Source organism: Microtus pennsylvanicus, chromosome 13 (assembly GCF_037038515.1).
Source record: "Microtus pennsylvanicus isolate mMicPen1 chromosome 13, mMicPen1.hap1, whole genome shotgun sequence".
Classification (NCBI taxonomy): domain Eukaryota; kingdom Metazoa; phylum Chordata; class Mammalia; order Rodentia; family Cricetidae; genus Microtus; species Microtus pennsylvanicus.
The window spans coordinates 75254673-75275422 of NC_134591.1; the positions used below are offsets into that span (position 1 = coordinate 75254673).

At 45.6% G+C, this 20750-nt stretch overlaps 1 protein-coding gene across 6 annotated transcripts in view; it reads right to left on the bottom strand.

The window, feature by feature from the left end:
- The window catches only part of Vps13d (vacuolar protein sorting 13 homolog D), a 256944-nt gene that overhangs the window by 183256 nt on the left and 52938 nt on the right, over window positions 1-20750 (bottom strand). For all 6 annotated transcript variants that reach the window (XR_012907550.1, XM_075946687.1, XM_075946686.1 and 3 more), the window contains 8 exons: window positions 19518-19697; window positions 15439-15661; window positions 12579-12789; window positions 9196-9367; window positions 8883-8995; window positions 6712-6924; window positions 1973-2235; window positions 1180-1313 (listed from right to left, as the gene is read on the bottom strand). Coding sequence is in view for 5 of the 6 variants with exons in the window: in XM_075946687.1 (XP_075802802.1) it covers window positions 1180-1313; window positions 1973-2235; window positions 6712-6924; window positions 8883-8995; window positions 9196-9367; window positions 12579-12789; window positions 15439-15661; window positions 19518-19697 (1509 nt within the window). In the remaining variant the exon portion in view is untranslated. The remainder of the gene's footprint in view (window positions 1-1179; window positions 1314-1972; window positions 2236-6711; window positions 6925-8882; window positions 8996-9195; window positions 9368-12578; window positions 12790-15438; window positions 15662-19517; window positions 19698-20750) is intronic.

Sequence of the window (20750 nt, forward strand, 5' to 3'; positions counted from 1 at the left end):
CACTTCTAAATCCTCTTGAGAGATCATGAGAGAGTTTATAGTGTAAGACATTAACCTGGCATGTGCTAAGGGGACCTATGGTGCATGCTTTTCAGCACTGGAAAATACTGCATCAGTCCTGACAGGAGGGAGATGAGCCATGCAGAACCAGACTACCCAACAAGGTGCTCGTGGGAATAGGAACTAAGAGGTCACCCTGACTAGTGTCCTGAGGAGAGGAGGGTGTGTGGGGAAAGTCCTTGTGTGTTCATGGCTCACACTGGAGGACAGAACACAGGGAAGTAAGCTTCCAGAATGGAAGAAAAAGCAAGGGGAGAGGCAAAGGTCCTTCACTAAATGATGTTTCCCTAAGAAGAGCTCAGGAGGCCATGATGAATACGGTGCATAGACCTATAATCTCTGCTACTCCAGAGGCTAAAGCAAAACAATCAAAAGTTCAAGGCTAGCCTAGGCAACTGACACAATCAAAACAAAAAAGGACTGAGCTGAGCAGGGAACATAGCTTACCTTAGTTAACAGAGTACTTGCCTAATAAACACAAGGTCTTGGTTCAATCCAAAGCAATAAACACACACACATACACTCACTCTATTATACTCACACAATATATTCATATTATAAATTATATACATACTATATATAGTACTGTACAACATATACTATATATGCACATACATATAAATTATATGCACTATATCCATATATATTACATATCATATATATTAAATATACTAGATATTTTAATCATATTGATGTACTATCTATGTATATAAATTATACTGTATTACATATATACACCTGCATATATTTTACAAATTATATGCACTATATAGATCCATATATATATAAACTACCACACAATACACTATGTATGTTATAACTATATATACAATCATACTATATATTTAATATATTTATAATAATATATATATATTAATTACATGCACACATATTTAAGACAGTCTTGACTCTTGGGTCTTTTCCCAGTCCTACTGACTCAAAAACTCTGAAGGTTAGGCCTAACAAACAGTAGATTGCTGGTAAATTACTTGCTTAAGCATTCACAAGGCCCTCGGTTCCATTCCTAGCACTGGAAAAATAAGCACTCAGGGGCAAATACTTTTCTAGATGGTTCTCCCTGAAGCCCTCAGCAGTGTTACAGTCAACCAGTAAACTTACCTCAATACCAAACAAACTTCCTGAAAAGGGACGATCAGCAAAGCGGGGCTTGTAGGTGAGCACCGTGGTGCCTTTCAGAATAATGGCGTTGGTATCAAAGCAGGATACATCTTCAACAACCACAAACTCCGTGCCTAGAAAGGACAGTGTCATCAATCAAGGCAAGCAAGGAAGCTGGCATTACCCAGCTGTCCCAACACGAGCGGCACAGCTACCAGGTGAGCTCTCAATGTCCTGCTTCACTGCTGTCCCAGACTCAGGATCTGGCAAGCACAGCTGGGCTAACCAAGCAGTGACTGGCAAAAAAGACTACTCTGTAGCTCCTCTGTCCAATAGGCATGTTCAAGACAGACAGAGAAATGACATCCTGGTCACTCTGGGAGGCTCAAGAGACACTTGGAAGCAAAGAAGAGCACCCCATCTCCAAAGGACTTAGAACCCTAGGAAGAAGAGTCAGCCGGGTTAGTCAAGCAGCACGGGCTACAACAGCTTTGCACAGCTGTTCACACTGCCCACAAGGAGTGCAGACCACTAACGTCCAGCTGTCACTGTTGGGAAGTGCTGACAGATTCCTATTCATCCGGGTCTGGAAGACTCACTCAACTGCGTTTTACACCAGCAATCCCAGCACTCAGGAGGGAGAAGCAGGCAGACCTTAGAGTTTGCAGCCAGCCTGGTCATGTGAGATCCTTTCTCAAAAAGTAAGAGGGCGGGGCTGGCACAGTAAGAGAAGCTGTCCTGTATGACAGGTCTGAGTTAACTACAAACTGTGGCACACACTGTGGACAATCACCTGTTACATTGACCTTGACTTCCAGGTGCCTCTCATTGGACACGGGGAGGGAAGACCGCTTGGTGACTACTCCACTCTTAACAGTTTTGGGAACGACAGCAGATTCGCTGCTGGCATTGCGGTGGCGTGCAGGAGTAACATTTTGTTTCTTAACATCACTGGGAGTGTGTAGGAAGTCGTGGACCAACAGCAGCCAGTCAAATATGAGAAACACTCGGAGGTTGTTGAGAACAACAGTGAAACAGGAGGAATCTTTTGTAGACCTGCAAGAAAGAAAAAAAAAAACAGAAAAAAAGAGAATCACAAAGAGAAACATGGTGTTTCACTCTCTCCCAAGGCCTTACTCAGGGCCAATAAGTAGTAGCTAAGTGTTGCTTTTTCTTTCCTTCTGTCTTTAGGTTACCCCTATGCTATCCGAGATGGCCTCGGGTGCCTGGACTCGGTGATCCTCCTGCTCAGGCACGCGTGCACCTAGGATTGCAGATGTGCAGGCCCCACTCCAGTATTTCATAACTGCCACCTTTGAGCATGGAAATATTCTGAGCACTGCTTTAGGAGCACATCAAGTATAAGCATTTTGGAGGTTAATCACATTTTTTAAAGAACTTTTTCTATTTTATGTGTATGAGCGTTTTGCCTGCACATGTGCCTATTCACCACACACATGCCCAGTGACCAGGAAAAGTCACAAGAGGGCACTGGATCTTTTGGAAGTTTTGGAAGATAGTTGTGAGCCACCATAAGGGTGCTGGAACTGAACCCAGGTCCTCACTCAGCAAGAGCAACAAGTGCTCTCAATCGATGAACCATCTCTCCAGTCCCTCATTAGAGAGACAGAGACAAAGAGAGCTATATCTAGGAAAGCAGGACACAGAGTCCTCAACTAACATTAGACTGTAGCAAGTATTTATTAGGCAGCATCTAGAGCCTCTTTTTTCTGTCTTTAACAATAATTATTAGTAGTAATAATAACTGAGAGGACACCAGGCGGTGGTGGCGCACGCCTTTAATCCGAGCACTCAAGAGGCAGAGGCAGACGGCGCTCCATGAGTTTGAGGTCAGCCTGATCTACAGAGTGAGTTCCAGGATGGCCAGCGCTACACAAAGAAATCCTGTCTTGGAAAACAATAACAACAATAATAATTGAGAAGGCACAACGGCACAGCTGGCACAGCTGGCACCTGGTAGGTAGAGCTGGGATGCTCCTAGCCATGACACAATGCACAATACAGTCCTATAGGAGCAGCCTGATCTGAAATCCCAATGTAGGCTAAGCATCCCAATCCAAATACCCAAAATGCTCACATCTGAATTGAGAGACTTTGGATATTCTTTTCATTTTTGTTGTTACGTGTGTTATGTATGTGTTTGCCTGTATGTATGACTTTGCACCACATGTGTACAGTGCCCACAGAGGCCAGAAAAAGGCACTGGTCCCCTGAGGCAGAAGTTCCAGAATGGTTCTGAGTTGTCACCTGAGTTCTGGGAATGAAACCTGGACATTCTGTAAAAGCAGCTTTAACTGTTGAGCCATTCCTCCAGCCCTGGATATTGGAAGGTTTATTGGAGATGTTTAACTGGCAAAGCCTATGTGAATTCTCCAAAATATGAGGGGGGAAATCCAAACTCCGAGATGCTTCTGGACACAGGCCCTACTTTTAGCTACCCTTCAGTGTTAAGGCTGGGAAAGGCTGGTCCAGTAAGAAGAGCAAAGGCTTTGAAGTTAAGAGGCCCAAAGTAATCTTGTCCCTCTCAGGCTGTGCTCTCATATATAAAATGGGAACTATTAACACTGCAAGTGGAAGCAGCAAGCACGTGGCAGGTGCTCCCCCAACCACTCCTCCTGTCATTCCTGATGGCAGGCCTTCTTAGAAGCTCGGGACGGCTTCACAAACACCACGTTCATAAACCAGTACTATCTGGCTTCTTTAACTGCAACTAACCTCGAACCCCAGACCTTTTAAGCCTGAAAAGGACATTGGTCACAGGTGGATAGCAAGCACCTTACCCTAGAGTAGAAATGGGGCAGAGGGATGTGCAGGAGACAGGGACTGGTTTTGTAGTCTTCAAGGTTCCCAAGAAAGACTTTCAGGCCTGGTCTGCAACCCCAGTGTCCTCAGAGTGATGGCCAGCCCTATTACCACACTAGCAGGCAGAGGCCAGCAGAGGCAGGCTAGGGAGGTCACAGGGTCTGGGAGTCGAACTTGATTCTGTGAAGACAGGGACTCTGGCTCTGGCTGTTCCATTTACTCGCTCCCCAGCCTGCCTGGAGAAGGCTGACTTGGGGACGCGCCTGAGGCTGCTTTCTCCAGTCTCACTTCTCCAAACCTGGCTCGATGCCTCTAGAAAAGGGCATGGCAAGGCACAGTTTCTTCTCTCACACAGCATCTGTCACAGAAACACTCTACCCTTTTGTAATGGACAAAAATGTTGCCCTCAGTAAAATTTTTCCACCCCATTCTGAGCAGAGATTGTCAGGCCTTGGTGCTGACTGGAAAGTCAGTGTGTCAGACCCCGTTCTGGAAAATATTTCAAGCCTTGAAACACTGAGAAGTAATTTATATTTCACATACAAAATCCCAACAGAGGAGCAATTCTTCCTGAAGCAGCTCACTCCTCTCACTAACAAGGGCATGCCTGTTAGCAAAAGTCAAGGTAAGAATTGATTGTTTGGCTCCATGAATTTATATGCCTTTAGTATTTGCACAGAATAATACTTTAGGCCTCCTATATATTAAAGACATGATGAGGAAGGGACAAAGATCTGACTACTTAGGAAGTAAAGCAAACACCAAACCACCCCTCTGCTGGAGAACCAAATACGGGAAGCCTCCCGTTCTGAGAAACATCTTCAAAGGGGCTGCTAAACACATCCATCGCATCCCAAGGCTAACTCAGCCAGCGACGAAGATCAGAGGCCATGAAGAGTTAGTGAGTTCAGTTCTGATATCAGAGACCTAGGTCTAACTTGTGACTACTAGACTTCTGACCTGTGCAATCTCCCAAGTCATTTGGACCTTCTCCAGGTGTGTGTGTGTGTGTGTGTGTAAAAGAGGGTGGAGTTGCCCATGTTACCAGATCTGGAAGGATTCAAATGGCAGTAAGTAAGATGCCTGGTTAAGACAGGGGCCAGCAAGAAGCCACCAGAACTGCCACTGTTGGGCTCCTAATGTTCTCACAAAGGGATAAAATGTCTCCTCTGCTAGGCCTCCTAAAGGAGAGACCAAGAGCTCCTCCCTTCCAAAGCTAAGCTGGGAGGAACTCCTGGGTGGCACACTATAACACCAACCATACAAGAACAAGAACAGCCCTGAACCGTAAGAATCTCACACTATAGCAGTCAGTGGTTCTCAACCCTTTCAAACAACTCTTTCACAAGGGTCACATGACTGCTATCCTGTGTATCAGATATTTACATTAAGATTCATAACTGATATCCTGCTTATCAGATATTTACATTAAGATTCATAACTGATATCCTGTGTATCAGATATTTACATTAAGATTCATAACAGTAGCAAAATCACTGCAAAGATGCAGCAAGGAAAACAGTTTTATGATGGGGGTCACCACATCATGAGGAGCTGTATTAAAGGGTAGTAGCATTAGGAAGCTGAGAGTCACTGACCTAGAAGAGCATGAAAGGGTACAACTATGACAGAAGTAACAGCAGTAGCCGCTTCGGATGACAACTGACTTGCCAGAATGACTCAGCTTTTGCTTCAATCCATAAAAGAGGAAAGTGAATCTCAAAGCTCAACAAGGAAACATAGCTATGGAGAGGAAGACTAAATCTTAGGGCTAAGGTCTGTCTCATTCTAGAACATCCCCCCCATGTCAACCCCATCCCCCACCCCACTGCTTCCCATGATATCAGACTCACAGAGCCCTGCGTAAATGACTGTTCTGTCAGAACCGCCTTCCTCTCATGTAGACCAAAGGCCCTGGTGTGGGTTTTTTTCCTTAAACTCACATAATTTCTTCCTTCCCAAGTCACTTCACAAGGAGGATCTGGCTCAATGTCAAACTACTTTTTTTAAGGCAACAGAGACACCTTTTGGTGAGTCCATGATACTGCAAGGGAGCTGATGAGAGATGGCAAATGCTAGTAGGTGCTAGTAGGTGCTGGTGGGTGCTGGTGAGTGCTGGTGGGTGCTGGTGGGTGCTGGTGGGTGCTGCTAAATGTTGGTGGGTGCTGATAGGTGCTGGTAAATGTTGGTGGGTGCTGGTGGGTGCTGATAAGTGCTGGTGAGCCTCCAATTTTTTCATCCTTTGATGTTCTAAAGCCAGTGGACTTGGCCTACTGACCACAGAAGGAAATATCTCCACAAGGAAAGACAGAGTTGGAGGGCTGGAGAGATGACTCAGCGGTTAAGGAAATTGCTCTTCAAATGCCAGTACCCACACGACACTTACAACTGTCTGTAACTCTGAGATGTGGCACTGTCACACAGACATACCTGCAGGCAAAACAGCAATACTTAAAGTGAAAGTAAATAAATTAAAAGAAGGAGGAGGAAGAAAGAAAAAAAAAAAGAAAAATTAGGGTTGGGGGTCCAAGTGTGAGGATACATGCCTGTAATCCCAGCACTGAGCAAGCTGAAGTAGAAGGATACTGACTTCAAGGAAAGCCTAAGGCTACAGAGTAAATTTCAACCCAGCCTGGGCTACACAGAGAGACCTATGGGGGCACAGTGGGACAGAAAAAGGATGGCAGAGCTGCAGTCTGCCTCTACTACCTGAAATGCAGTTCAATCTGAATGGAGCCCTGGGTGGCGCTGCTGCTCTTGGAGGGCTGAAAGATACAGTTGAACACATTGGTCATGCCAGGGCTGGGCTTCTGCCCAGCATAGCGGGTGTCAAATGCCATCATAGAATGGGAAACCAAGTTAATGGACTTGGTCTGGTTGGAAAAACTCTCATAGAGCAGCTTACATTTCTTAAAGTCAAATCTGAAAGGAAAGAAGGCAAACGAAAAGTTAAACACAATCCTACCTTACAAAATTAAGTTCAGGTGTGGAACAAGAGCGACATCATCAATGTATGAGAGTCCCTTCCAATGCTCACAACATCATCAGTGTATGAGAGTCCCTTCCAATGCTCACAACATCATCAGTGTATGAGAGTCCCTTCCAATCTGCGACCCTGCACCAGCTCTGCTCACGAGCCACTCGAAATGCAGTTAGTGGTACTGTGCTTTAAGCCTTTTCCACTCGCAGAGAGGTGATTATATCCACAGGAATGCACATAGCACTTAGTACCATTATGATGATGATACACAGAGTCAGAATCACTGAAAACCAAAGGGTGCAAAAAAAAAAAATGCCAGCTGGTGGTATGCTCACTTTAATCCCAGCTCTCGGGAGGCAGAGGCAGGTAGATCTTTGAGCTCGAGGTCAGCCTGGCCCACAGAGTGAGTTCCAGAACAGCCAGGGCTACAGAGAAAGCCTGTCTCGAAAAACCAAAAAGAAAAAAAAAAAAATCAAAAGAACTAAAAGTGCAGCCAAGCACCAAAAGAGTATCTGACAGAAGAGAGAGAGAGAGAGAGAGAGAGAGAGAGAGAGAGAGAGAGAGAGAGAGAGAAAGATTATCTGCACTCCCCCCCCCCACACACACACCCTAAAAATACAGTTTGGGACTCAAGTTCACCATGTCATGGCTCCCTCAGCTGAGCCGGGAGCAGGCCATGCAGGTTTTGAACAGAAAGACACGTCAGAAGTGCCTCAGCAGAGTATTACTAGCTCTGACACCCCATTTTCAAATGCAAACCAACTTTCCACCCATATAACCTTGGGCTAGTAAAATAAAAATTAAGTTAAAAACCAAAAAAATTATATATTTTATATACATAATTATTTATATATACACACACACAATCAACAACAGCAATCTATCTGGAAAACTGGAATATCAGCTGCCCAATTTAGGGGACAAGGGAGAGCTTTCAGGGTAAAAATACAATGCACTCCTCAGAATCCCTCTCCAGACTCCTACACCACAGATTCCCACACCTACTCTAAAAAACGAGTGACAGAAGTCAACAACCCGGCCAGCAAGAGCCCAGAAACAGAGCAGCTGCTATGTTGCTTCCAAGGGTTTCCAAGTGGCCAGCTCAGCCCAGTACTGCTGATTGTCAAAACCGTTCTCATTCCTGTTCTCCACCTGTATTCTGTCCATTTTAAAGCATTGACTCACAGGGCAGTCACCAGTGATGCACTGCTCAGAACTGGGTCAAAACTGTATAGACACAGGGCGAGGAGCCCCCAAATCCCGCACGCTGGTCAGACCATGATCCAGCTCCAAGTGTACCAGAGCACTGAAGTGCCACCCAAGGCTACCCCAGAGCTCTTAGTTTTCAATCTACCCTGCTCAAATGCTCAGCACATGGGCACAATGGCACACCTATGTCCCAGCTACTCAAGGAGGCTAAGGCTGGGATCCTGGAGTTCAAAGTAACTCCACCAGACTCCACCTCAAAACCAAAAAAACAATCAAATTAAATGTTCTGTCACTCAAGAGACAAAACAGCAGAGCAGCCTGTCGCCCACAGTGTTCCAGCGTGAGAGAAATCAAACCTCATAGCTGTAAGTCACCAGTGTTTGGGGCAAGCTGTTAAACATAAGCTAACCTGACTTGGCTGATAACAATCAAACTGAAACTTCTAATAAAGTACTTGGGGGCCAGCAGCACAGCTCTATGGAACCTGATCAGCAGCAGCACACACACACCACACACCCTCATTCTCATGCATGTACAAACATGATCACACATACATGCACACACAGAGAGCACTTACACACTTCATCAGCCTCAGAGCACCGTTTCACTCTGTCCTCCGCTAATATGAAAAGGGTACATTCCCACATCGTTCTTACTGCCAGTAAAACCACAGAGCTAATCCAAGTCTGACCTGGCTAGGGAGCCAGTGCCTTCTTTTCCTTTCGGATCTTTGAGCTCCAGGCTCACGTTCACCATGTCGATGAGGAAGCACATGCACGTGTACACCTCTCCACTCAGCACAGTCTGTGGAAGGAAACACTAGTCAGGCCTCAGGTGACAGCACCAACCTGAAGGTGAGCCCAGAGGTAAAGAATCTAATCCACCTGCTGTCCCACCCACTCCCCCTGCTGCTCTGCTGCTCCCTGCCTTCTTGGAGGAGTATCCACATAGGTGACCTTCCGCTGGGACTACAAGTTACGGAAGCACACAGTCTGCCTACTCACGTGTATCCTTGGATCCTGCAGGTCGTAAGGCCGCATGAACTCTTCTATGGGCTCCCCCAGGTTGTTCTCCAGTAAGCCTCGGATCAGCTTGTATTTATATAAATCCAGGGAGCAGTGCACAGATGACAGACTGCCATGGACAGTTATGTCTGCCACAGTGTGACTTATTTCTCTATGAGAAAGAAAGGAGGCCACTCTCAGAAATAAGACACTAACTGCCTTGGCACAGCACAGCCAAATGTAAGGCTACAATGTGGCTACCTACATTATCAGCCAATTATAATCTTGACTTCTGATGGCAAAAAAAAAAAGTCATGTATCTCCAATGATCAAGTTACTATGCCTGCCATGCTTTAACTACAGAGAGACTTTTAGCTCCCCAAATAGACATGGAGAAAATCCTCAGATCAAATGAGCTAGGGAAACAGGCTCAGTACGAGAGCACTAGTCTCACACATATGGCCCTAGGTTCCACCTTGAGCATGCCAAATAAGTGCATACATAAATATGAACGTATACATACAAATACATATATAAGCTAATTAATGTTTTTATTTTATATATGTGGTTATTTTGCCTGTGTGTATGTCTGTAAGCTGTACATATATGTGTGCAGTGCCTACAGAAGCCAAAAGAGGAGATCTTATTGTAATATTAAGTTGGAAGTGTCACCCCAGCCCCTGAAATTGCCTGGGACTTGCCAAGCACTTGGACTCCAATTCCCAGCCTGCCAAGCGCTTGGACTCCAACTCTCAGCCTGCCTAGCACTGACCCCTCTCCGGGGAGGGCCAGGACCACTCCCACAGGGTATTTAGGCTCACCAGAAAAAGGAACCTGTGGTTTCAGGTTTTGCATGTGCTCTCCCTCTGTCTTCCCCTACCATGCTCCCAGCCACCTGAGAGCATGGCATTCATTAAACATGGGCATTTTTGATTCAGTCTAATCTGGTTTGATTGGAGTTCTTTGCACCGGCAGAGAGGTTCTGTTAGGAAATATTCCTAATACCTATCTCCTGGATATGGAGTTATAGGTGGTTTTCAGCTGCCATGTGGGTGCTGGGAATAGAACCCAGGTCCTTTTTGAGCAACCAGTGCTCAAAACTGCTGAGCCATCTCTCCAGCCTCAAGTTTTATTTTGGTTTTGAATTTGTTTGCTTGTTTGTTTATGAGACAGTTTCACACTGTGGCCCAAAGTCTTTAACTCATAGCAATCCTCCTGCCTCAGTCTCATAATTAGCCTAGTAATAAGGAAAATCTCACAAGAGTCAGAAATAGCTTAACTATTCCAGTTGAGGGAGTAACATAGATCAGATGCCCAGCTCGTAGCTCCAGCTCCCATGGTAGACGGAAGAAGAAACAAGTCTTTCCTCCTGAGCATGGAGGACACTCACTAGGACAACACCTGACAGTGCCTGGGGGAGCAGTGAGACTGAAGATGCCCAAGGCTGCTGGGACGCACATGCCTCATGCTAGGACTAAAGAGCTCCCTCTGCCTTCCATGGGTGCAACAGGCATGATGGGTCCTCCGTACACAATGTCTGAATATATGAACTCAAAGGCTGTGATTTAAAGAGAAAGATGTGTAATGCTATATTTAAAAAAGAAAAAACCTGCTCTAGGGTTAGGGATATAGCTCAATGGTAGGGGGCTTGCCTAGCATGTACTATGTCCCTAGCCTTGATCTCAAAACTGCCAAAAATAAGTAAATAAATTTGACTTGTCTGCAAGGGAAAACCTATATACAATAAACTGCTTTGTTTTGTTTTATTTAATATACATGAGGGGTCAGGGGTAAGGTGTATGCTGAGTGCAGGTATCCAAGGAGGCCAGAGGTAGGGAGCCTCTGAAGCTGGAGTTTCAGAGAAGCCACCTGACATGGGTGCTGGGAACCGAACTCAGAGCCTTTCAAGAATAGAACATGCTCTTAACCACTGAGCCATCTCTCTAGTTCCACAACATTGTTTTAAAGACCAATAAAGCAATCAACAACGGGCAACAGAAAAGCACTGTCATGTGGTGCGCTCGTGGTGGGGAGTGGACAGTACACCTGAGGGTGGGTTCCCACTGGGCCAAAGAGCTCTGCCACCCCACACAGCACCAAAGGGAAGGGGAGAAGTTCAGAGAAGCAAAGAAGAAAAGCACATCTTAAAAACATTGCTTGCAAAGAAAACCAAGAGTTCAGTTCCTAAATAAGAAGCTCTTAGGCTGGCCAAGCCAGGCTCATCAAATAGAGCCCATGCCAACCATAACTGGACACCAGCCAGGGAGCTCTGGCATAATAGGTCCCAGTGAGAGCATGGCATGAAGTGAATTGCCCAAACCTGTGGGTTAGAACAGGGCTATTTAATGAGGCTACTTTTTAAAGTGTCCTCATTGTAAATATCTTTTGGGGGTTTTGTTTATTTTACTTCATCTGTGTGTGTGCATGTGTGTGCAGATGTTCATGGAAGTCAAAAAAGGGCATCAGAGTCCCCAGAGATGGAGTTATGGGTGGTTGTGAGCTGCCTGGCATAGAGGATAGGAACTAAACTTGGGTTCCCCAGAAGAGCAGCAAGCTCTGTTAACCACTGAGCCATCTACAGCCTCAGCAGAGCTCTTTGATTGCTATCTAGACACTTTTTATCTTTCCCTGGAGTTAAAATGCAAAATGCTGCTTCTCCCACACCAAAGCACCATAATGAAAGATGTCATAAACTGTAATCAGGGTTCCAGTGTGGATCAGGCAAGCAGGAGCATAACCTAGGCTGCAACCTTACTAAATACACACCTAAGCTTTGGGCCTGAGCATGACTCTGTTGGTCTAGGATCATCAAGTTTTCCAGGCAGTTATGAAGCCAGTGAGAACTGAATCAATGACTGCTCTGAACTGCAGACACAAGCTTCCTGCACATGAGGCTAACTACAGAGTAAATCAGGACCGGCCCCTTAGTCTTTAGGAGGTTTTTTCAATGGGCTCCCTTATAGATGGGGCAAAACTGCACCTGGGCAGTTATGCAAAATAAATGGACTCCAGGGAGTCAGCAGTAGGGAGGTCCAAATGCCCATCTTTTCCAGATACATTCATTGCCTGCTCTCACTACCTCCCTATTACAACTTAAACACATGCTAAATTCCAACTCTTTCTTCTTTGTCAAGGCAAGGTTGCAGAAGAGTCCCCGAGTCAAACACTAAGTTAGAGCCATCTAACCACCTTCCTATGTTCCTCAACAAAACATAGCTCTGTGATGGCAGCAATTCCTCTTCCACCACACATGTCTGTGTGTCCAGCACACAGCAAGGACTCCATTAACACTCTGCATGGTGAAGAAGTGCTCCTCACTTACCTTACAGCACTGATTCCAACCTACCAAGATTCTGCTTACAAGGTATTCAGATAACACTCACTTGTCCAAATTCCTCTCCACCTGCAATTTCAGCCTACAAGGCTCAGTTAAGAGACTTCCTCCTGTCTGGCGCACAAAATAGGAAGGGAAGATCAGGTCCCCACTACTGCTGTCGGAGGCTTGAGAGCCCTCTCTGGGGTGTCTCTCTGCAGCAAAGATGTCCATGTCCTGCAGATCCACGACAATGCAATCCAGCAGACAGACATGGTCTTCTGCAAGTATCCAAGGAAAAAGAGGCAAGGACAAAATTAGCACTCAGAAAGGGAGGGGCCTCAGCAAACTACAGGATCAAAGTTCGTTCATTCTGTCCTTGAAATTCACAGTCAGTTGCCCTGCTCTGCACTACTCAGAAATGTGGCCATCAACTATGAGGCCTTAACCATGGCCTCAAGAGCCCAACATGCATCGTATCCAGCTCTGGGTCCAACACATGCCGCTGCCTGCCCTGCCCTCCACACCAGCCAAGCTGCTCACATCCCAGCAGCAGAATTCTTTTTTCAAACACATACCATGTTTAACCATTTCTGCTACCACTGATCAGACCCAAACCACCTTCACCCTTGCCTACAACACCTCCACAAACAATTCTCCATTGTACCTGCATAATTACACATTCTTTCCACAAAATACCTAGATAAAAAAGAAGCAGACTGAAGTGTTCTCTTCCTTTAGAAACTTCAGGGGCTATGTTTAATCCAAAACTCTGGAACCTCCCTGCAAATGACTGCAAGGCCCTACATAAGCCCCACAGCCCACTTGTCTGACCTCATCACAAGCCATTCTCCCATTTGCTCTCCAAACTTCAGGTTTCCAGTGCTTCGCATCTCCAAAAAGGCCACACTCTTTGCTTCTTGGAAAGCCTCATCAGTACCATGACCTACCTACCTCGATCTACGTCAGGTCTTCAATTTCTTCTGTCTTTCCCATAACATGTACTATAACATATGAATACCATGTTTACCAAGTACCACTCTAGGAGGAACTGTATGTATCTATACAGGGGACAGAGTATTCTAACACCTAGCATTAAGTAGGAGCTTGGTAATCAGTTCTTGATGAGATGGTTGCACTAAAAAATATATAAAACTCATGAGAGCCGAGCTAATCTGTGAGAGAGGTGTAGAACAGTAATGTCATGGCCTCAGAGAGACTATAGGAACAGCTATAGAACATAGAACCACGTGGAGACAGTGTGAAAACCACAGCCTTCATCCAAGGCCAGGTACCACTGATGAGAGAATTTTAGTAAAAACCATCAACTGGGTAGGAGAAATGATGTTGGGACAGGCATATTCCTGGAAAGACATTCCAAATCTCTGTGTATATTTATACAAGTTCATATATATACACCTGTACAATGCCCATGTACATTCACTTGTGCGTGAAAGTCAAAGGGCAGTGTCTTATGTTGTCTTCCTCAATAGTTTGAGCACACAACCTGGAGCTTACCCACTCAGCTAGACTGGCTGACCAACAAGTCCCAGGGATCCCCCTGCCTCCGCCTTCCCAGCACTGGTATTATGGACATATGCCACTTTGCCCAGTTCTGTTGCTGTTACTGTTTAACATGAGTGCTGGGGATGAAATGCCAGTCCTCGCGCTTGTGTGTGAGCCCTCCCCTGACTGAGCCATCTCCCTAGCCCAGCCCCATCTCTTCTTAAAGGCATCCACTTATGTCAGGCTGCATAATGTCTAATTGTCACTGTCTTAACCACTTGTAGAGTGAGTCACAACACTCATCAGAGTTCAGAGACAGAGTCACACCCGTCAACTGTCTCCTTCCAAAACTCACCATCCTGCTCTACCACCTACTAGCCACATGACAAGCCAAGTTACCTCATCTCTCTAAGCCTTTCACTCCTCCCTCCCATGAAGGGGAGATAAACGCTGAGCAGGGTGCTACAAGGATAAGTCCATGCAAATAAACACAGTGGCATCTGGTCCACTGATACATTGAAAAACAAAAAGGCATAATCATGAACGAAATTCTCTTTCATCAGCACAGCCATTAGTCTCTTTGGTCTCACCTCTAGGACTACGAGGTCCTGCACGGAGTCCACCAGACCTCAGGTCTATCTAGCAAAAGCAATCAGAATCTCCTTCAGCTGCCACCCTTCACTGCCCACGGTGCAGCCTCACTGGGCTCATCTCAGCCGCCCGTATACTATGCCTCCCTCCCAGCTGAGTTCCTCAGAGAAGCGCCTCCCTTTCCAACATGGCATCCATCAGCAACAGACTGAAAACTCCAGAGCAAAGATTAGGCCCAGGTCACAAGATGGCAGAGTCACAACCCCAACACTGGAGAGGAAGATGCAGAATGTAGAGGTCAGGCTAGCCTAGGTTACTTATAGAGCCCTGTACCGAAAAGCCCAAAGAGGGAAGGAGATAAAAATCAAAACCAAGAGTACCCCTAGCAAGATGACTCAGACCACAGAGTCATTTTACAGCACTTCTATCCTTAAGCCTGGCTGACACCAATCTTAGTATCTTATTCTGGGGAACAAAACAGCAGCCTGCAAGGACGGGGTCTGGATAACAGCTTATGAGGACACAGGGCTAGGAGGGCTGTCACCATCTTCTGGGAGCCATGTGGAATGTAAGAGTCCCACAAATAACTGAAACCCTCTTCCTCTCTATCCCATCTAAATGAATCTACTTTAGAAGTTATCTGAGACTAAACACACATAAGACATTCATGCTCAAAAGCAGCATGAGGCCTGCTTGGTCACGGCACAGATGTCAGTCTCCATCACATCAACGCATCATGTCAGCCTCTGCCAGGTCAACACGGTCCACAGAGCGCCTAGAAGGGCTTCAGGACAGCCCTACCTGCACTGCGCAGCTCTTTCGTCTTCTCTTACCTGGGCTGCTGGAACTCTGGCTAAGAGGTGGCATGGCCTGCTGCCCTCGCTGCTTGATGGAGGCACTGGGTACAAACTCACTCTTCAGGCTGCCAAGGCCCACTCCTGCAGGAGGCGTCATGAACAGCCCCTGTCCATGGGGCCCCTTGGGATCCTCTGCGCTTGTCATCTTCTTCACGCTGCGTTTGGGTGTGCCTGTTGGAGAAGCTGAAGGCACAGATTCCTAGGAGGAATGAAAGGAAATTAGAAGGCAGAGATGAGGGGGTAGCAGGACCTTCACAGGCTCAGAAACCGCATCCTAGTCCCTAAGTTCTCAAAGACTGCAGCAGACCCACTGCCCTCAGACTCCAGGGACAAGAAAGTGGTGGCCATGACACTTACCACCTCATACACTCCTCTTCAAAAATGTTACCAAAGATTACATTCCTGTTGAGAGCTACAGCAGCGTGGCAAGAAGACACTGTCTTTTGGCTCAAGAACAAATACCAATTTCAGTCAAATTTAACCAAAGCAAATTTCTCAACCATAAAATAGATTTACTGCTTTGGGGGAAGAGAGAAGCTTACTGTAATTTAAAAAAATAATATGCCTAGGGGACTGCAGAGGCGCCTAGGTATGGAAATGCTTCCCTAGCCGGATGCCCAGCACCCATAAACTGGATGTGCTGTCACACACCTGTAAACCCAGATAGCAGTAGAAACAATTCAAGGCTATCCTTGGCTACACAGAAAGTTTGAAGCCAGCCTGGGATATAAACAAAAAGTATCTGCGGGCAATATGACTACAACAGAATTACCCCAGGAAGAAGTTTATGCATTCTGGTCTCCCCACATGTACTATATTTGCTATCTAAGTAACCACAGAAATGAAACAGAAGGCAAACAGGAGGCTAGCTACCCATGTCAGCTTCCTGCTCACACGGAGGAAAACCAACCCTGGGATTCTGTGGAAAGACAGGACTCTTTTCTTGCTGAGAGCTTTTAGTTGATTCCACAGAGTGAGCCTATTATCAGTGCTTCAACTTCTCCGGGTCCTCAGGACCCCTCAGAGCCCTGTCTGTGTGTGGCTTGTGCATCACGGGACATGCATGCTGGTGGTATGCAAAGCAATGGTTCTCTGCTGCTTACCACTACAAGGCTGACTCCTCAGCTTTGTTTGGACTATAAAAGGTGAAAACCCTGTGATCTCTCCACTTCTTGGGCAGTAATTACAACTAACGGTAACACAAACTTCCTGCATTTTTCAAGAAAGATTGTTAGGTAGATGCTATCCTATAAATGTTTCCACATGAAAACAGCCCTAGTGCTCTGTTGACCTCAACTGCAGGCAGCATTTGTTGTCTTCCACTTCACTTCCCTCTACATCCTCTCTGTCGTTAGTTTAAATAAATCAACGGCTTCAGAAGATCAGGCTTTTGAGCAACTCTGCCTTAGAAATTATGGTTTAAGCACAAGCTATGGTTGAGAAAAAGAAAAGGCAAGAATACGCCAAAAATCCAAACATGTCTTCTATCATATGGGGTTTTTATAGGAAAGTGTCTCCACATTTGGAGGTCATAAAAGCTGAGGGCACACGTGCTCAGGCGATCTACAGGCTCCGCGTCAGGAGTATTTGCTGCTTTTGGGCCGCTGGACTGCGCATTAGACTCACTTCACATGAGCAAGAATATCAAGAGGCAAAAGTAAACGCAACGTGGAAAGGATCAACACAGAGACCGTCAGTCAACACTGGGCTTGTATGAGGAGAGGCGACCTGCACGGCTAAGTGCACCAGATCACAGAGATCTGTCTGCACAAGTGACACACTCCACACAGCCTTATGGAATTCCACTCAACAACCACGAGTGGGTAACACAGCAGCTTCCCTAGGATTTCTGGATATAAAGTAAGGTCATACAGGAAGCAGTAGCCAGGGCTAAAAAGACTCTTGATACAGTCCTAAGAAAAGCTCCTCTACTCAGACAAGAAGTAATTTCCCAAAGCAACCACACACAAAGTAATGAAGCAAGCCTCTCCAGCAGTGAGGCATTCCAAAGCAACAGCATTTAGGGGTTTTGATTAGTTTTATTTGGTTCTATTTTAAGTACATGAGTATGAACTGACTGCTGAATGCCATAAGGTTGGGTTTTTTGTTTTGTTTTGTTTTCAAAATAACCAAGAGATGAAAGGGGGGAGAATGAGGGAGAGAGAAGCATCTACATTGTGCCTTAAAGAAAAGGTAATCTTTGTAGGTGCAGTCACCTAATATAAAATCCTCAAAAACAAAGGCAGGCAAGTTTCATCATTAAAATGCTATAACTTGTGCTGTTATTTGGCTGAACAAAAATAGGAATCTTTTTGTAAAAAAACATCTTGAAATAGTTTGGCTAACTTTAGAGCACACTTGTTAGCTCAGACACAGACACATCTGATGCAGACAATGAGCCCATTCCTTTTTCTGGAAAGGGAGAGAAACAAAACAATGTGACTGAACTAGATCTCTGACTACAGGTGACCCCCTGCCTCAAGCATTTAGTGTGACCTCAAATAAAGATATATGAAAGACACATTCCAAAGAGCCCACCCACTATGTGACTCCTGGACCTCCAGGAAGGGAGAGGACTAGAGATAAAGAGCCGGCTCATCAACAGAGCATGCACACTGGGCGCACCATTACTAAGTCGCTAGAGACATACACAAGAGAAGGGCATGCTCCAATGCATGCGAGGGAAGTCCCTGTGCTCCTCACCCTACAACACCCATGCCCTACACACCTATGCATCTCACTCTTCACCATGCCTTCAGCCCTCAACCCCCGACCCCTGTAAAGGAGCCAGCAAATGTGCTTCTCCCAAGCTCTATGAGCTGTTACAGCAACTTACTGGACCTGAGGAGAGATTGTGGGAACCCTACTAGTTAGTCAGAAGCATATCAGAAGCCACCTAAACCTGTGGTTGGTGTCCACAGTGGGCCCAAGCTGGCTAACTTCAGGCAGCTGCACCATGACTGACCTGACTCCCAGCAGGTTTCTACAAAGGCAGAAAATAGAGGGGTAGGGAAGCCCACACACAGCTGGTGTCAGGAGTGCTATGAAGAAACAGGGTTTCGTTTATATGCAGAGGAGTTAGCACCAAATGACATACAGTGGGTGTCCAACAAGCGTCAGCTACCTACTGCTGTTTCTGCTGTTCTGATGAGCTAACAATCAAACCTTACACTCATCTCCTTGAGGCATATCTCCTTCCTACATTAGTAGCTGCTGGACAACAAATACGCACAGCTGGCGGGATTCCAGTCAGTTTTTTCCCGCACACTAAAGATGAGTTTGTACCAAATAAGCAGAGAGAATAGGGCCTGAAGACCAGCAAGGAATGGTAAGAGCACACTGAGCAGGGCATCTGCTATTTAGACATGTCACTCAGGATCCGGGAAGGCAGACACCAGTGAGGGGACCAAAGTGTCTCCAAGGCCTGCTCAGCTTTGGGGCTAACTGGCTGTTAGCTGGCAAGGTTCAGCCGAGGACCTCAAACACGACAGGCAACAATGTCCAGGTCATTTCCATCTGCAGCAGGACACCATTTAACATTTTACCACTACGATAGTTTTAAGAGTCTTCAGGTAAAAACGGGACCAAATCAGGAAACTACCCATCTAGAAAGGAATGTCTTTCTTCTTTAATTTACTATTACTATGTAGGTGCATGATCTATGTGTGAGTATGGGTACACGTGGGCAACAGCAAACAACTTTTGGAGGTCAGTTCTCTCCTTCCCCTATGGGCTCCAGGGACTGAACTCAGGCAGTCAGGCTTGGTGGCAATTCCACCCCACCCCCGATGCTTTTATATTTGTAGAGTGTACTGTAACCAATAGAAGACTGGACCCTCAGGATTGTTGGCTGAAACAAGTTCATTGCACTTAATGAGGGTTACACTTAAACTACTGCAGTTGAAAGGTTAGTTGAGATGTCAATAAGATGTTAAAGAAATCTTCCAGCCATGGGCCTCGAAGGTAACAGCAGCCTCTGAGCCATGGACTGGGGATTTTTCAGTTCACATCCAAATTCAAGCTAAACTAAAGAGCTGCAGATGCTGAGGGCTCACCTTATCCTGCAAAAAGGTTCCAGGAAAGCCAGCGAAAAGAAACTTGTTCTTGACTTTCAACTTGCCCAAATTTGCTACTATCAGATTATTTGATCTGGAACTTTCTGGGATGAGAAGCACGGGGGCACCAGCCTCAATATCCAAAAGAACTCTCGAGCATCGCTGAGCCTGGTCCCTCACCTGGTAAGAAAGGAAAGTGCCCAGAGGCTCAGTTAATTCCCCAATTTTATAATCAGACATCCATGGGGATGAAAAACTTTCATAAACTTACATAGCAATTAAAGAATATAATAGTTTATTTGTGGCCACTAGAGTAAATCAGAATAAGAAACAAAATAATAATGAAAAGTCCCCAAATATTTGGAAATTAATTTCGTACTCCTAAATGACCTACAGATTAGAGAATAAATCATAAGAGAAATGGGAAAATCATTTTACAATGATAATGAAGAAAACGGATTATGAGACATGTGTGATGTAACAAGGACTCTTATCTTACCAACTACGTCATCTCTCCAGGTCTGTACCGCTTTTAAATTTGTTTGATTAGTTTGGTGTTTGTTTGTTTTTCAATACTGTAGACCAGGATGGCCTCAAAATCAAGAGATCCACCTGCCTCTGCCTCTCAAGTGCAGGGAGTAACAAGAAACGTGTGTAACACCATACCTAGCAATTTATTTAAGGCACATAGGTGTGTGCCTGAATGTACATGTGTACTACATGAGTGCCTGGTATGTAGGAAGGTAGAAGAGGCTATCAAATCCCCTGGAACTGGAGTTACAGACAGTTAATAGCCACCATGTAGGTGCTGGAAACCAAACCTAGGTCCTCTGCAAGAGTAGCCAGAGCTCTTAACTACTGAGCCAGCTCTCCAGCCCTTCTGTGCTACTTTTAAGAGAAAAATACAACCTTGCAGTACAAAAGGGCTTGGAGAGAGGCCATTCTAGGGATTAAACCTAGTGTGTCACTGAGCTACACCCATAAAAGGACTTTTTAATTTATTTAATATTTCTGTGTGTGTACACATGCACCCATGTGTTGGGTGGAAGCATGCATTCCACAGCACACATGTAAAGGTCAAAAACGATTGTGTAAGATTCCTGATGTCAACCTCTGATGCCTCTTTGTGCCTGCATAAGCAAGCACATGTATACACACACATGCACACACCCCACACTGTTATTCTTTAGATGCCTGTTTGTTTTCTTAACTGTAGACAGAAAGGGTATAAAT